At 39.6% G+C, this 17,782-nt stretch overlaps 1 protein-coding gene and 1 long non-coding RNA gene across 3 annotated transcripts in view; one reads left to right on the top strand and one right to left on the bottom strand.

Moving 5' to 3' along the window:
• LOC118810800 lies at nucleotides 1-15,907 on the bottom strand. Its single transcript, XR_005007446.1, has 5 exons — nucleotides 15,862-15,907; nucleotides 15,601-15,708; nucleotides 8,112-8,145; nucleotides 7,715-7,840; nucleotides 1-1,226 (listed from the first exon to the last, which is right to left on the bottom strand). It is a non-coding gene; the product is annotated as an uncharacterized LOC118810800 (long non-coding RNA).
• The window catches only part of ccdc149b (coiled-coil domain containing 149b), a 17,741-nt gene continuing 15,677 nt past the window's right edge, over nucleotides 15,719-17,782 (top strand). For both annotated transcript variants that reach the window (XM_036574854.1, XM_036574853.1), the window contains exon 1: nucleotides 15,719-16,260. In XM_036574854.1, coding sequence (XP_036430747.1) covers nucleotides 16,210-16,260 — 51 coding nt within the window. In that variant the 5' untranslated portion in view covers nucleotides 15,719-16,209. The remainder of the gene's footprint in view (nucleotides 16,261-17,782) is intronic.

Genomic DNA, 17,782 nt, shown 5'->3' with positions numbered 1-17,782 from the left:
ATTGGCATAATTCTTAAAATAATATTTGGTCTGTTAATTTACAGATATTGTCCATAATTTTTGTATACAATTTAAAAAAAAACTGAAAATTACTGTAAAAATTTAGAGTTATTTTCTGTAAAATTATGACCTTTTTTACAGTGCATGTTAACAATGAGAATAAAAAAAAAAATCTTACAGGACAGAACCAAACATATGAATTCCACCAACATGAAAACAACAAACAAAAGCATGAAATACACATTTAATAGCAGCCAAGCAGCCACACTGTAAAACTCACTGTACATCTGATTCATCTGTTGTCTAGAGTATCTCTCAAAATAAGCAAAATGAAACATTAATATATGGTCAAAAACATTAAAACACAAACTAAGTTAAAGTGCATCACTGTTTCATTGCAGTTGCACTGTATATCAAAGGATGGCAAGAGATTGTAAAAATAAAAAATAAAAAGGCCATTGCATGTCCACCATGCCAGCTGAAGCAATTTCCTAATTGATGATGCGTTTCCTGTTACTATTGCACGTGCACACTGCCTCCTAATAAGATTTAGTGGAAAAATCTAATAGGTCTTATAGAATTCAATTAAATCAGTTTTGGATTTATCCAAATTGGGCTGCTTCTAATGAATATCAATAAGTAAAGTATATTTTCTGTTTTTTAAATAAGTTTTATGTAAAATATTTGCTTAATGTTTATAATGGCCATAAATGATTTTTTTGAGTGAGCGCAGAAAGGCAAGCTCTAGTTCCCTCTCCCTCTCTCTGTTCCCTCTCTGCTCTTTTTTTTTAAAAGGCGCTCATGCTGCAGCCAGATCAGTATCAGCTGGTTCTCATTAAGAGCAGCTTGAGCACCTGAGCGGAGAAGGAAGAGAGCTCAATGCTCCGCCTCCCCGTCACCGCGCCATCTGGCAGTTCAGCCGCCTGGATCGAGAAGGATGACATTATTGTGTGTGTGGCAGGGATGGAGTGAAGCAGCCTCGCTGCGGAACAGGGGACGGGGCCCAGGCAGCGGAGTTCAGGATTCGCATCCCGCCTTTGTGCCTCTCGTGGCTGTCATCATCGTCGCCCCCTCTCTGGCGGCTGATGTCCTCCTCCCGCCGTCATTCGCGTCCCTCAGCAGTTTTTGGGCTTCACGCTCTCACTCACGGTTCTCTCCCCACCATCCCGGCCGGGCTTCGTCCACACTCGGAGTTCAGTCCCCGCCCTCGCGGCTGTCATCGGGGCCTGGGGGTTAGGTGTATGCCATAAACTGAATCACCTAATAACACACAGATCTATTTCTGTGCACCACTGAACTACATTTATATTATCAAAAACTGTAATACTGATTAAAATTATTAAGGATCCTAGGAGATTGTGACAACGTACAGACAACATAGCACAGATTACTTTTGCTGTCTCATCATTGTTGTCACAACCTCCTACAATATTGTCAGATAACATTGTCAGAACTTTCTGAGGAATTACATATCAATGTTATGACAACAAGGAGAGCACCTAGCAGACAACATTGTGGACACCACAACAGTAGGTTGTCACAATGACGTTGTCATTATGTAACTGTGTTTTACAGGGATGACCAAAAAACTTCCTGGGTTCATGAAAACCCGAGAAAAAGTGAGTGAACTGTCTTATGTTAAGCAGTTCATCCCTGGTGTAACTAATTGGGTTTGAGTAACCAAACACACATTAATCTTTTCCTTGGGACCACTGGTTGTTCCAAAACGCACTTCGTCATATTCTTCATAACTTTCATATTTCATAAGCTACATTCAAATTGTGGGTGTCATATGAGAACTGTAACTGTCTTCTTTCCAGTCAAATAGATGGGTAATGTAATTTTAAACCCTTATAATAAAAGAAGCTGAACTGAACTGTCTTCCCATTTTTATAAAAAATACAAAGAGCGTACAATTTGCCTTACGATTTGGTCACGTAAATTCAGATGCAAAACCAAAATAAACAAATAACAAAGAAAGTACTAGAGAATGCTGTGCTGAGGCTGCTGCTGGCAGCGCCATCTTCACTCATGTAGTAGATATGTGCCCCCAACTATAAAGTTCAGATTCCAAATGTTGTTGGTTTCACTGAGGCTTCTTGCTGGAACATTACTGTGGTAACTGCGCATTAATAAGGTGGTACAAACGTAAACGTTTGTAAGGTTATCGATCATTCTACCTCAAGATGGCACTGAAAAGATAAACCATGTAATCATGGACTGGAACTGGAACCTGGATAATTGTTCTGATCAACCACAAGATGGCATATTAACTAATATGACTAAAATTAAAATGTCTCTTGGTTTATGAGGAATAAACCATGAGAGCAGAAGGGAAAAAACAATCTGAATTCCGAGCTAATTTAAGGAAAGGCTTGAACATACAGTAATTTGTAATAAATTAGCAAAGGCTGACAAGGCACGCTTAACCATTAAATAGGAGTATTAAAATTAATCGGGAGACCAGTGAGTAATGTGAGGGCATTACAAAGGTCATCTACAAAGAGTGAGAATGATGATTAAGTCCATGATTGTTATTTCCGAGGATGAAACTGTTTTAGTCAGAGTATACTGAGGATAAATCAGTCACCAAACCAGACAGAATAAAGCAGATGACGATTGACTAATAAAGTCTCCATGCCATCCAGCTCCTTAGAAGGTTGAGTGAGTGAGCATGCAGGTGAAGCCTTTGTTTTTAAACACAGCAGGAGCATCAGTGGTTCATGCAGGTGACACCATGGTGGTAAGGACTAGCCTGGTCAACAAAACAAGTGGACAGCATGGGCAGGACAGCTCACAGAATGGGAGAGAGACAGAAAAACAAAAATGAGGGCACACCAACCCAACATTCTTCAACAAACACAGATTGTAATGTTTTCTATAATATAGAAAATAAACTGACAAATGAACAAGAGTAAATGGGGAGAGAGCATTTTGTAGATTCTTTTACTAGGTCTGAACAAATAATTCAGTTTTAGCTGATCATTAACTGGCATCTAAATCATTGTAATTAACTTTTTTTAAATTGTGTTCAGTTATTAAAGGAGGTGGCTATTGCGTATTAGCAATCTTACTTCTAAGCTGTCAATACTTAGTAGGTCCCAGTTGAAAACAGACACAGCTGAAGCTCAAATAAACAAACAAACTGACCGCTGCCGTATTTCAGCACCAATCAGAACTCAGAACTTTTGTTTTTGTGAAGACATGAGGTGTTTCAACAATTTACAGCATTTTCAGCTTAAATTTATTTACTATTTGCCTCAATCCAATGGATGCAAACACACCCAATTCACTTTCTATTTGTTGCAACATATGATTGTGAAAACTAATAACAGTATTAACAACTGTTGTCGACTTAAAAAACTTAAGTAAAAACCAAGTGCAGACAGCCTAAATAATAGTGATTAGGTGATATAACATTTGTAACAGGCCTATATTTCACACTAACAAAACATTTGGAATTTTCAAGTGTTTCCTCACAACCATTCAGCAACATAATGCTAATTATACCCTCTTATGGGTGCTGAATAAATGTCCGAACATGGCAGTGTTCAGTTATGTCAGTAATTAGCTGTCAGTATGTCAGTACCCCTGCCCTACATATTTTGACGTCCTCAGACACATTTGTTCAACCAATCTGCTAATTAACAAGTCATTTCTAGTTTGAAGGTGGTGAGATCAGTGGTTCTTAACTCCTTGAGACTAATCCTTGCATCCCAGATAGCAAAAAATCAGTCGGGCCACTTCTGGCCCAAATGCCGCATACCAAGCATGAATCTCATCGGCCCAGGCTCAGTTTGAATCTAGGCCCCATTCTGGCCCAAATGCCGCATACCAGTATTTATTAGATCGGCCCACGTGTTTGGCTCACATCCGGGCAAAATACCATATGCTGTGATATTCAACAATCCCCTGGAGAACCACTGCTCTGCACATTTGAATGTTTTCCCTGCTCTAACTCACCCACTTCAACAAAGCAAAGTTTTGTTAATGAAATGACTAGTTAGGATTAGGAGTGTAGAGAGTAGGGAAAACATGAAGGGAGCAGGGGAGGCTCCAGGACCAGGGTAATATAATCACTGAAAGGGAGCCTGAAGGGTGGAGAAAGTTTGATGTTGCGTTAATGTGTGGAGTAAAGGGGATTTTTGTTGATCTGTGTGGAGTTCATAATGTTTGTCCCTCCACAGCCCTGTATGCGCTGTCTTCCTAACTCTGACAGAACCGACCACCTGCCCCCTCACACAAACTACACTCCACTACACAGCCGGACTCTGATTTTCAGTCTGAGCTCTCTTCTCCTCTGTATCCCTAAAAAACTCATCATATCCGACAGTCAAACCGCGCTGCTGCTGATCGCTGACAGACGCCGCTGTGCTTCCTGCTTTTCTGGCGCTAAACCACGCTGTTTAAATCGCCATGGTAACAGCGATGTCTCTGATTGGTGGAGCTCTCTTTAGGACGTATGGGTAATTCCAGATAGCAGACAGTTCTGGGCCGATTCTGGCTTATATCCGTGAGTGTTGGTTGAGTTCCGGATAGATATAAGGCATGTGGGCCACAACTGGGCCAGATGCTGGACAGCTGTGTAAGGTTTTGACTCATATTTACGTTTAAGGGCCAATTCTGGTATGTGTGTTGTGGCCCAACAATGTGGTTGATGGAAAAGGGCCACAGCACAATTAAGTTGTGGCAGATTCGTGCTCGGTTGATTTACACCTCAGTACTTTTGGCCCAAGTCTGGCATGTCATAAGTGGTCCACTGCAATAGCAGACCATTCTGGGCAGATTCTGGCTTATATACGCAAGTGTTGTTTGACTTCAGGGTGGATATTAGGCATGCAGGCAAGAATTGGGCCAGATGCTGAACAGCTGTGTATGGTTTTAACTCATATCTAATTTTAAGGGCCAATTCTGGCATAAATGTTGTGGCCCAACAGTGTGGATAAAGGAAGAGGGCCGCACCTTAATGCTGTGACAGAGCAATGCTCGTTGATTTGCGTCTCAGTGCTTTTGGCCCAAGTCTGGCATGTCATAAGTGGCCCATTACTGAAGTTAAAGAAAACAGCTGACACTCGCTGTAAGGGTTAAAACCCTCATTTAACAAATTTTCCCGCCCAAGTTCATCATTTTCAAATGGACAAGCCAGCAGCTGAAGAGAAGACAAATTCTCTTCAAGAAGACAAAGAACAAGAGGGTAAGTAATATACTTAAAAAAAAAATCACATGTACATACATTAACATGATTTATAATGTGTAAGTTTAGTTCAGCGAGAACTATTTTGAATTATTGTTCCAGTATGGAAAATGAAAAGTTATAACTATAGGTAACACTTGAAAAGCACAGGCTAGCTAGATTAAGGAAATGGTCAATCAGTTCAAGGTTTAGTTACATCATCCTTCGTTGCTAATTCGTTGTGAATAATGTTAACTTATTCCTTTTAGCTAAATGTTCAGAGTAGTTAACTATCATTAGCTCGCGGTTAGCGGGTTAGCTTGGAGCTTTAACCCAAGCTAAAGTGACAGAGCTCATTCAGTCTGCAGAGCAGACTGTTGGAAATGCTGATTGTGGTGTTGCTCCAGATTGTCAGGTAAAGGGATTTGTTGTACAGTGTAACACAAAAAACTGTTATCTGGAAGTCAGTTAAAGAAGTAAATGATAGCTGAATGCTTTTCCTCTTTCCTCAGGCATCAGGAAGTGGACAGGTTTTAACCGATGTAGAATTTTAGGAAGTTTTTACATTAGAACAAGTATTTTTATTATACTTTATTATATTTTTATTATACTTTATTATACTTTTATTATAATTTATTATACTATTATTATTATTATTATTATTATTAAGGTCACTGAATAACTGTCATTATGTAGTATTTTAAATACATTTTTGAACAACAAATCACTTCAAACTTAGATTATTTATTATGTTACTACAGGTTATGTAATTAACAAAAATCATACATTGCTTGTTTTATCTTGTGTATTCACTAGCCTTTGTGTGTTTGCTTCTGTGCATCAGTATTTTTTCTACTTTGAAAATGTTTATAATTGTGATACACAATAAACAGTCTGAATACATTCTAAATGTTTTTGCTTTTTGTTTTGTTTAAGGGATTCTGCACTGGTAAAAATTAATGTATGCAAAACGAAGCAAAATGATCATAATATACACACGTAAGCTCATGATGGAGCCAATTTCTAAACCGACCTCTTACTGAACTGGGATCCAATGCAAATCCCAGAATGAATCCCATGTTTAACATAATATAGAATAAAATCATGCATTTAAAATCATTAGTGATACAGCAGATTATCCAGTTTTGTATTTATGTACTAAAAAAAACTTTAGTAATTATTGCATACAGAATCAGAAAAAGTAGCTGTTGATCAAGTTAAATTGCAAAACAGTGAGACATACACAGTTGGCTTGATCTCAGGAATGTATGTATTTTATAAAGACATACTGAATGGGTTGACACCTATGTTTTAGGGACATACACAGCTGTTTTCATCCCACAGACATTATAAAGTATAATTTTTCAGACATTTTTGTCATCGTTGATCTAAAATAAAATGTCTGAGAAATTACATTCTAAACCCACTGAAACAGTGCTCCAAGGAAGATATAAGATTTAGCCTCTGTTTCAGTGGCCTCTCCACTTGGCTCAAGAATTTTTCATCCACCACTGTTTAAAATTAATGCAGAAATATTGTGAGAAATGTATTTATGAATGTGGAAAATATTATATTCTTTGACAAAAGGCAGATGGTCTGCGGAACGACCAGCAGTATATGTCCTTGAAGATGTACACACAAAGACTGCAGATAATGACCTGTCACAAAGGTGAAGCTTTCTGTTTTTATTTATTTAACCAAAATCAACATGGAGTTTTCTTTCTGAAATGGCTTTTGTCAACACTTATCAATTATTAGAAAGAAATATTAATAATATTTTGCATGTTCTGCAATAAATGAGTGTGGCATCCTGCAGGGCCACTTCTGGGCTGGGGACAAAGGTAGGTAGTCAGCCATAACTGTGTGCCATATATGAGCCAGATCTGGCCCACACCTTTTAAATATGGTCAATTTACAGTGTGTGGGCCAGGTCTGGACCACAGCCATTAAACTTGCACACATTACAGTACATGGGCCAGAGCTGGGCCAGATCCCTTGGTTCTACTTACTTTACAGTATGTGGTCCAGATCTGGGCCACATCTGTTAGTTCTACTCACTTTACAGTATATGGGCCAGAGCTGGGCCACATCCATTAGTTATACTAATTTTATAGCGTGTGGGACTCATCTGGGCTGCATCCATTAGTTCTTCTCGTTTTACAGTATATGGGCCAGATCTGGGCTGGGGACCCAGCCAGAATTTGGCCAGAACTCAACCAAGGATGTGGCCCACAAGTGGGCCAGATAAATTTTGCTAAGTGGGATGTATTTGTTTACGAGAAATAAGGGAATAAAACGCAATTTTTCGGAAAAGAAGCTGAAACCGGACTGATTTGTGGCTTTAATTGGAGCATACCATCATCTCACAATCTCGTAGCTCACAAGTCTACATTGGCTTGATAAAAATCTAATTCCCTATGGTGATTATGAATGGGATTTTTGTTTCCAGAACCAGACTGTTCTCAGCTCTATAACTTAATGTTTCAACAGTAACAGTGAATAAAACATTATGTGTATATATTATTTAATATTACTTGTTACCTTTTTTTGAACCTGTTTCCCGGGTGAAAACGAAGATAAGAGGATCTTTCTCTCCTGGGCTGGTGCTAGCTTCTTTAGGGTAATGGCCAGTCACTTTCGCCTGCTCTTTTACTGCATCAAGTCACACTGAAGCAAGTATAAGTTCTAAAGCATGTCGGCATTTATTTTCGGTTCATGCACTCAAGCTAAACTTAAGGTAAAGTAAAATAAACAGGGAAGAGATATGTGGTATGTAAAGCTAGCATTACAGAACGTAGCAGAGAGAATTACCAGTCAGCTAGTCCCCTCTAGTTCTGTCGGTTATATTTCCAACATGGCGATGATTGTCTTTTACGCATAGTCCTATTGCCCTATAGATAAATAATACACACACACACACACACAATACATGGCTCACCTTACCCCACTGCGTTTTCAGGCTAGTTCATCATCTGTGAACACAGAAAGTATTCAAATGTCTAGCAGTTCTTTTTCAACATTTTACAAACCACTAGATTAAGTAGTTTTTTTTGTTACCCAAGACAATTAAAGTGACTTGCCCTGTGATGCGTGGAGTTATTAGTCTTATCATTTTCTAGCTGACTAGGAACAGCTAACAGCTAATTAGCTATACAATTTGTGTTAAAGGAATTAACCTGTCAATAACAAAATATTAATGAACATTAACAAATATTTAATAGAAGGAAGGCTTAAGTAGCTAGCTAATGAACTATATCGTATCGTAAGGTATAACTGTTGCTTTTAGCTAGCTTAAGTAGCTAGGTACCTAGCTAGCTAACATTAACTTCACTGTAAAATGCCTGGAAATATAAAAAAAGGATTTCTGCATTTTTATGCCATTATGGTAACGATGGCTAGCGAATCTCGATGTGATAACCCTTATAAATAAATTAGAAACCTTTAAAACTAGGTATTTACAGAAATCGTGCTGCAATATGTGTGGATAATGCCAACTAGCGTTAGCTAACACAACTAAGTTATATGCTATTCAAAGGACTTACTAAGTTAACCTTTTAATACGAAGCTTTTAATTAATTTTTGCTAATATTAGATCCCTATTAGAAACTGTTCACAGTAATCTAAAGTCATTAACTTATGACATAACCATAATTAAACTTACTGAAAATTATGAAGCAGCCTCTGCTGAAAGGGGGAATTCCAATGAAGGTGGGGTCTTATCTGCGTTTTCACGCCAATGACACATCATCAGTGCTATTTTTTGTATAAGCAGTGATTAAATAACCTTTTTCAAACAGAAATCCTTATTGTTTTCTTCAAATTTTATTAGAATAAAATACAACATTGCAGTAATTGTTTCTTAATAATTTGGTGAGGACTTATTACTGCGATTGCAGACAGGCTGAATCTCAAATGGCTCCTTACTCCCTGTATATTGCACTGTATCAGTTAAGCAATTTTGACTTCTTCAACTAAGTAGTGCACTATATGTCCAGTAGGGAAATGTGCACACCTGCCTGAATCCCAACTGGCCCTTTCAAGACATATTATGCACTGTTTGGTTTCAGGAGCCGTTATTTCAAGACCTACATAGTGCACTATGCAGGCACCAGGAAGCCATTTGAGATTAATCCATAATCGGCGAACCTATAGTGCATGTTTGGGCCAGATGAGCACGTATGGGAATAGGCCCGAGCTCATTTTGCCGACTCTCCAGACGCCGATTGTAACGTGCACTCCGCCCGAACCTATACATATTCAATTGGGCCGTATCAGCACATATGGTAATCGGCCCAAGCTCCTTTTGCCGACTCTCCAGACACCGAGTGTAACGTGCACTCGGCCCAATCCTATAAATACTCAATTGGGCCGTATCAGCAGATATGGGAATCGGCCCAAGCTCCTATTGCCAACTGCCGAATGTAACCCGCAACTGGCCCGAGCCTACGAGCTCTTCGGTTGCTGAGCGTCAACCACACTCGGCCCAATTCAAGCTGCCCGATGACGAGTCTCAGCCGATGCTGCCACAGATCAGCCGAGCTCGGGCCGAGTCTTCATGCTATCTGGGATGGTTTCAAAAACTCAGCAGTCATGACTGGCTTCATAGTCTGTTCATGATCTGGATCTAGGCCTGTGTTCACAAAGCTTTTTAGAGTAGGACTGCTGACTTGGAATCAGTTCTCTTATTTACTAAAACCATACAGACAGAAACAGATCCTAGATCAGTATTTCTCGGACTCCGGCAGGCAATTCTTGAAATTTTGCCAGACAGGGGGTCCCCAGAGCCATGGTGGTAACTACTTATGAGGACACGAGGTCCGGACCTCGGTAGTTTTACAAGCGTGTTTTATTTTCCTCCATTCATGAAATCAAACGTAGAAACAGCGCAATTATGATAATACAGTCTACTCAGGGATTCAGCCACAGTATCACAGGCTTACCCAATTAAATGGAGACAGATATCATGTCGCGTTTTTAGGATAATGAAATTTGATTTGTTTTTGTGAGCGCTGTCACTGTATTATGGTCAATTAAAATCTGCCAAGCTTCATGTTATTTTCTAAACACTTCAATCACTGCTTAGCAATTGCTTCAGTTATGTCCGTGACTAGCATTAGGACACCAATGTCCTCTGAGGTTTCTAAAGTTTTTATGACATTCAATGTGGAAAAAACGATGAAACTACACAGTGAGTGGTGAAGGTTCTCTGCTGACTTTAGAACAGTTGTGGCTCGGCCATAGACTTGACTGCTCGCTCTCTGAAACTACTGCCCTGAGTACCAGAGTGACTTTGACTTGGCTACGTTCACATTACCAGGCTGAAGTAGCACAAATCCGATTTTTTGCCCTAATGTGACTCAGATCTGATGTTTTCAGGGCTGTGTGGACATGCAAATCTGATTCGACCTGAGTCACTTTCATATGTGGTCCTAGATCAGATGCGTATCTGATTCGTGGCCATGCGACCTTAATGTGAATGCTCAGATCGGAATTCATGTGCCTTTTTTCCACTGCGCGTGCGCCATCATGCAGCGTTACCATGGCAGCAGCGCCGAACAAAAGTTAAAGCCTGTAAACGGTGGAAGAGCAACACAGCTCACCTTTTTCGCCTTCGTCTCGCTCTAATAATGAACAGCTGAGAGCTGTTCAGAGAGTCTGCGAAGGCTCGTTCTGACCGTTAGTCTGTTTGCTGATGATGCACGTGACATTACTGAGTATGATGTGCGCATGCGGGTCATTTCAGGACGCCGGTTCGTTTACATTAATGACAGATTTGAGTCACTTACCTAACCATCGTGTCAGAGAGATTGGATTTGAGCAAAAAATCGGATTTGAGCAATGAGGCTTGTAATGTGAACGTAGCTCTTGAGCTGTTCATGTATGCAGCACACATGCTATACGCCAGGGGTGCCCATACTTTTGTGGCTAGAGATCTGCTTTTTCCAGTGGACAGGTCATTGTGATCTAACTTTAAAAAAAGCATCATCCTTTTAAAAAAGCTTTTAAACTTTGGTTATGCACTTCAGTAGCCTATATTGATATTCAGCATTACAGGACAAATGGCTAAAAAATCACTCTAACATTATTCTGATTATTTGCACCAATGCGATGGCTACGTGGCAAATCAAGCAGATGCATGTGGAGTTTGACATTGTGAAAATATAGCCCTCTTCTTGCTCTGCATGGAAGAGGTAAGTTTTCGGTTTCTTTGTGCTCAGTATCGCACTCAGTGTCTTAAAGAGTCAGTGTAGGTTATAAAAAGAAAACGCAAAAATGGCACTACACAAACTGAACATCGATAAATGAAAACTTTCTGGATTGCTAGAGGCAAACTCACAGCTTTAGGCAAGCTGAGGTGTAGCTATGGTAACAAGCAGTAATTTAAAGAGACATTTCAGCTCAGTCAATCACTTTGACCCGCCCGCCGCCAGAAGCATAAAGAAAGTGCTTAAATTTGATAGCCTGTTTGAATGAGGCGCGATCTACCAACTACTACTGGGTAGATCGCGTATTGAGCACCCCTGCTATTGGCTAACATAAAATTGCTATGGTAAAAATGTAATACTTTTTGTGTGTAATTTACATATTATGTCTGTAACATGCAAAATTCATTGTTCATTATTTTCTTTGGAGCATTCACAAAGTTGCTAGCTAAATCAACATGCTTTCCCTACTGGAAAATCCAGCTTGACCAGCACAAGCTGGTGACCAGCTTACCAGTTCAAGCTATGTTTTGAGACCTGGTTGACCAGTTTGACCATCTACCAGTTGGCAAGCTGGTTGCTGAGCTGGTTGACCAGTCATATCCAGCCCTAGCTAGTAAGCTGGTTACTAAACTGGTTGACCAATTCAGGGCAGCTCCAGCTGGTAAGCTGGTCATCACGCTGGTTGACCAGTTAAATCTAGTTCTAGCTTTTACAGTGTGTTTACATGCACTTAAACTGATCTTAATCGGATTTTTGCAGTTATATTATTACTCAAATGGTCATGTAAACAGCACACTTTATTTATATATATATACACACCCACAGGGATGGGGGAGTAGCTAAGTAGCGCGCTACTTTTTGTAGTTAACTACAAATTTTTGTAGCTAATAGCTGTAGCTGCTACAGTTTTATGAAATGTACAATTTCGCTACAAACTTCAGACAATCCGTGCAAAATCTGGACCATAGAACGCGGTTGTTAACTGGGCTGGTGGCGACTGTGCAGTAATGACTAAGCCACAGACAGTTCAAGCAAACGGGCATGCACTCGCCCCGTGCGCTGATCACCCCTTACTAATAGGCTTGACTCAAGGGTCGCAACCCAAATGTTAAGAAGAGCCATTTTGTCATTGTAACAAAAATGAAACCACCTTGGGGGACACAACATTTTATATCCGTTTTACCATCTTGGCTGTAAGTATGTCTCAGTGTGTGCTGATGTCCTAGTGTGGGCTAAAAATTAAAATAAACGAAAACTCACACTTGCTTTTCTCTGCTTTAAGCTTTAGCTCAGCTGTAGCAGCTTTTCTCACATCTCAGGAAACTTCTCTGCGAGTTTCTTGTAAAATGTCTCTCAATGTTTGACTTTTTATGAGGCTAAAGTCGCTTCTCATTCTCCTGCTTCTCGTTCGAATTGTCCTGTTCCACCTTAAATGGTGCCTGAGGCGCCAGATTGTGCTGCTGCGCCATTTAAGGTGGAACCGGAGAATTCGAATGAGAAGCAGGAAAATAAGAAGCGACTTCAGCTTTGCGAGTTGTTGCAGATTAAATGTATGAGAAAACCAGCTGAGCGCTTATAAATGCAATTAAGTCCATTCATCTCCAAATTTTCGATGTTCATCTTAAATCTTTCTCTTTGCCTTTTCGTTATCTACATTGCTGTGTGACCAGCAGTCTGCATGTTAGTCTTCAGTGTTAAAGGGTGGTGAAATAGCAGTTATACATTAACTCCAGCGTTTAAGACCATTTATTGTGAAAACTGTTAGAACTGTGTGTTATAACGATTTTACAGCAAAGGAGGATTATGTTATTTTACCTAAAAAATCTAGTTCTGCTGTGGAGCCGCAACAGCTCTGCACCAGTGGAGAGATTATTCTATATTATTATATATGGTATGTTATTATTACATTTAAAATAAATAGGGCACGTTATTACATTAATGAAAGATAAAAAAAATTATCCAACAAATTAATACAAATTGATGAATCCCAAAAATAAATTAATGTGACGACTGATTTCTCGAGAAGCATCTGGCTGCAGACATGGACTCTCTCTTTTGGGTGATTTATAGTCTATGAGATCTGTTGTGAATTGGCGTGGTCCGACCTTTCTCATCCGTGACTGGACAAAGAAAATTCACATGTATTGGCTGTCATAACCAGCAGGTGGAGCTCGTTACCTTAATATAAAACGGCGCTTTTATTAATGCCGTCAAGGCGACATAAAAGCGGCGTAATTTACTGCGTTTTGTTGCATTTAAAGCTGTAAAGAACGCCGTTTTAAGCTAAAATTTAAATTCCGAAAAATGCGGTTTTGATGTTTTTGTGGCGTATTTTACATCGTAAAAACGTCTAAAACGCCGTATTTTACATATATATGTAAAACGCGTTTGGTTTAAGGTGAATTCTGATCCTCTTCGCTTGCCATACAGCAGAGCCACTAGGCCAAGACCAGAGCCGTATAGAGAGAGTAGCGTCAACGGAAGTTCAAAATGTTTGATGGTCTCGTGATTCACGTAGACTTCAGATAGTTCCAGGAAGCTCTTTGCGGGCAATTTAAACCCATAAACACCGAGCGACAGAACTGCGTCTTTTGGTACTTTAAAGTCAATAAATGCACTGATTTACAATATTCATATAGAAAACCAAAGTGTGTGTGTGTGTAGTTACAACAATATGATATATTAAAAAGTCAAATTCGCTACTATTTGAGGATTAAACAGCTATCGTTACCTGCCTTTTTGACATGTTACGTTAATGTGAATATGGTTTCAAAGTGTGTTTTGGTTGTTTCATTGCTTTGACTTTTCAGGATTATAGATATTATGTTCTTAAACTTGTATGGTAGTTAAGATCAGTCATATCCTAATGTTTATTGATATACTTAGAGGGAGGGGAAGGGAAGGAATGTTTCAAAATTGTGATCAGATTAATTTTCAACATAAATAAATATAATTAACATAAATACATCTTTTAATTAATAGTTGTTTCAGTAATCCCAAGGCCTAGATCATTTTAATGACTTGAAGACTACTGTAAACTATATGAAAGAAATTTGTTTGGCTTGCATATGAAAAAATCTGTATTAAAATGCGTACATTAAAATACATCACATCCAGACAGGACATAAAACACATCTATTTATATTTGTACACATATAAACATATTTTATATATCTTGTCTTTTTACTATGCACATATTTACTGCGATGGATTCATTAAATACAGCTATAATGAACTCAAACATGAATAGCCTGGCAGGCAGTTTGTCTGTGCCCTTTTCTCCATGTTGTCCTTGCATATAGTCCCCAGCATGGTTTGCTCTGCGGCATGGAGATGCTTCAATCGCTTGGAGAAAGGAGTGAAAATGTTTGGTTTCTCCATTGACACAGAGAGAAGAAAAAACTGCTGGCTCAAGTCAGCAGGAGCAATTACTAAATTACTTACCATCACAAAAGATTACAACAACAACAACGTGACATTGCATACATTTCACAAACAAAAGCCACACCACTGGGAAGCTTAATGTTTTGTTTATTAAAAATAAGGAACAGGTAAAGAACCGCAAGCCCAGGGAGTTGAGACTCAGTGTGCAGGGTGGGGGTACTGTCTTATTGTAGGGAGACTCTAGGCTGAGTTGAATCCCCCCGTGGTTCTTGCCATTAATCCAAAATCAACTAAACTGCACCATAATGTACAGACAACAGTCAACAGAATCACAAAGCCTGCAAACACTCAATCCATAAGTCTTGTATTTGTTTACTCTTTAAAGTCTCCAATATGCGCTCTAAATCCACATCAGCAGTGACGTATCACGAAAATAGCTCTTTCTTTTTACTGTGTAATTTACATTAGTTCGTACTCCAAAATGGATAACGATATTCTCATTTTATCTCCTCCACCTCCACTCTACAAGCTCGTGCCCCAATGTTATATTTAACTCCCACCCACTCCGTGAAAAATCATGTTTAGAAGCCTTTTCTAAGATTCAACAACGGTGGATGAAACGGCATTAAGAGCAGGCATTTTACAATTATTAGGCTGTTTATGGTTAACATTATGGGTTCCTAATTTTACTCAGTACCCTAGCCTAATCTGTTATCTGTTAATGTTTCTTAAATCTACTAATGTAATCGGGGATAATCCACTGACATACTTTAATATACATGTTAACTTAATTCAGGTGTGCTTATTATATACAAGCTGATTCTTTAAATGTCTTACCCTTTTAAAGTGCATCACAACCGGTCTATTCTGCTGCAACTCGGCCGCGCTGCTAGTATTTGCTGCCAACTTCCGGGAACGATTGAGAGGCTCCACGATCCGCCATTGCTGTAGGTCCATTGGAGTGAATGGAGTTGGCGCAACTCTCTCTCTATACGGCTCTGGCCAAGACGACGTTGTGTTTGGAGCCAATCAGACGGCGTTCTGTGCGGAACTCAATAAATATTAATGAACTTTCCTTCGAAAAGAAAATGTCGTCACCCGTATTACGTCAAACTGCTTCCACTTTCATAGGACTGACTAGTAGCCCCCCCACCGCTGGCCACTTGCATAGTAGTTGTAATGATTCTAGCCAATCCCCTACACAGTGTATTATCTATCAGCCAATCCAATTGTAGGAGGTGGGGCACACCATGTCAATCTCAGCGTAGGAGCAGCGACCCTACCACCCAGGAGGGCGGGACTTTGCGGAATACGAGTGGCAATAAACATCCATAACGCTTTTGGTGTTGAAAAATGTGCCACCTGCATCGACAGTGTAGATGAAGGTGCTTCTGTCATTACGAGTCTTTTCTGTTTGTAAATGATTTATTTAATCGAGACACCAACATGAATCCATCCAGGAGAAGCGAGAGCGACTGGCAGGGCCTGGTGAATGAGGTGAGTGACGCTATACAGGAACGTTATGGCCAGCTAAGCTCCCGACCAGGCTGCTTTTGCTAACTGTTTAATGACTTTCATGAAGATGCTGATTTTTTTTTTTTTTCAGTCTGATCGGTAGATATGATCAGTACAGAAATGAAACTGTTGTTTTACGCTACGTGTGCAAAGCTTATAGCTACAACTTTAATAACTAAACTAGCTGCTTATGCCTATGTTCAAAATGGTGACTGATGAATCACATCAAAGATCGTAAAGGCACGCATGCGGGGAAACTGTTATTGCACATATTTTGTGGAAGAACACGACGTTGTCTTATTTCATAAAGAGGATTACATAAATCTTTCTCAGCTGCGCGTGAGGGACTGATGGGGAGATCTTGGGATATCCCATTAGTAGGCGTCATTCTCTCTTTTTTTCAGGGCATTGTGCATGAACGAGAAGCATCGAGATCATTGTGAGCAAGCCTTATTCTGGGGATCTAGCCATCTACCTGTTAAGTTCAGTTCCAACCCAGGTCTGTCACACCTGTTCCAATTGATTGTCTTCTGAGGAGACTGGTTGAATCAGGTGGAGCAGATCAGACTAAATAGTGTTGGAACGTGAATCTCTAGGAGAGGAGTTGATGACCACTAATCAGGATTATCAAGTGAAGTCAAGTCAAAGTTTATTTTTATAGTGCTATTTACAACAAGTATTGCCACAAAGCAGCTTTACAGAAAAATCCAGGTCCAAGACCCTATGAGCAAGCCAATGGTGACAGTGATAAGGAAAAACTTCCTAAGAGCAAGAGGAAGAAACCTTAAGAGGAACCAAGACTCAAAAGGGGAACCCATCCTCCTCTGGTCGACACAGCATTAGTATAAAATATTAAAATACAGAAAAGGGTAAAAACAGGTGAAGCAATGGTTATAATTAAATAGACTGAGTTTGTGCAGCAGCAGCAGCATTATCATCAGAAAGGGTCAGTTAATGCAGGTGAAGTTTGCACAGTGTTGTACAGCGAGAAGCTCCATGGTGGTCAAACCAGTCCAGAGGGGTGGCGAGCAGTGGGCACCCGATCACGGCAGATGAAGCAACAGCATCAGACCGCACAGGACGGGCAACTGTTCAACTCAGCAAAGAAAAAGAAAACACTCAGAGAATTAGTTCTGTAAAGAGTGACTGATTACAGTTATCCTGCTCTTCAACTTTACCATCAAGCCTCTTCTTACATTTTTGTGAACAATAGAGTTTCTAACTGGTTTCTGAATGAGTGCATATAATGGTTTCCTTAATGGTTCTTGGATGGCTCTACGAGAAACATTTATGTGAAGGTTCTTGACACTGGCACAGATTTTTCATAAAATGGTTCTCACACATCTCTTTTGCGAATTCACTGAAAAGAAATTTTGATGAAGCAGTATTTTTTTTGTGTGGCATCACTCCAAAGAACAATTTTTGGCACCTTTGTTTTTTGGTATGTAATGTAAATTGACAAACTATCTTAGGTGATTATCTTAAAACATCAATAATAACAACA

This window comes from Colossoma macropomum, unplaced genomic scaffold (assembly GCF_904425465.1).
Source record: "Colossoma macropomum unplaced genomic scaffold, Colossoma_macropomum, whole genome shotgun sequence".
Lineage (NCBI taxonomy): Eukaryota > Metazoa > Chordata > Actinopteri > Characiformes > Serrasalmidae > Colossoma > Colossoma macropomum.
Note: the sequence above shows the minus strand (reverse complement) of the source record. Positions and strands in the feature narration are given on the sequence as shown.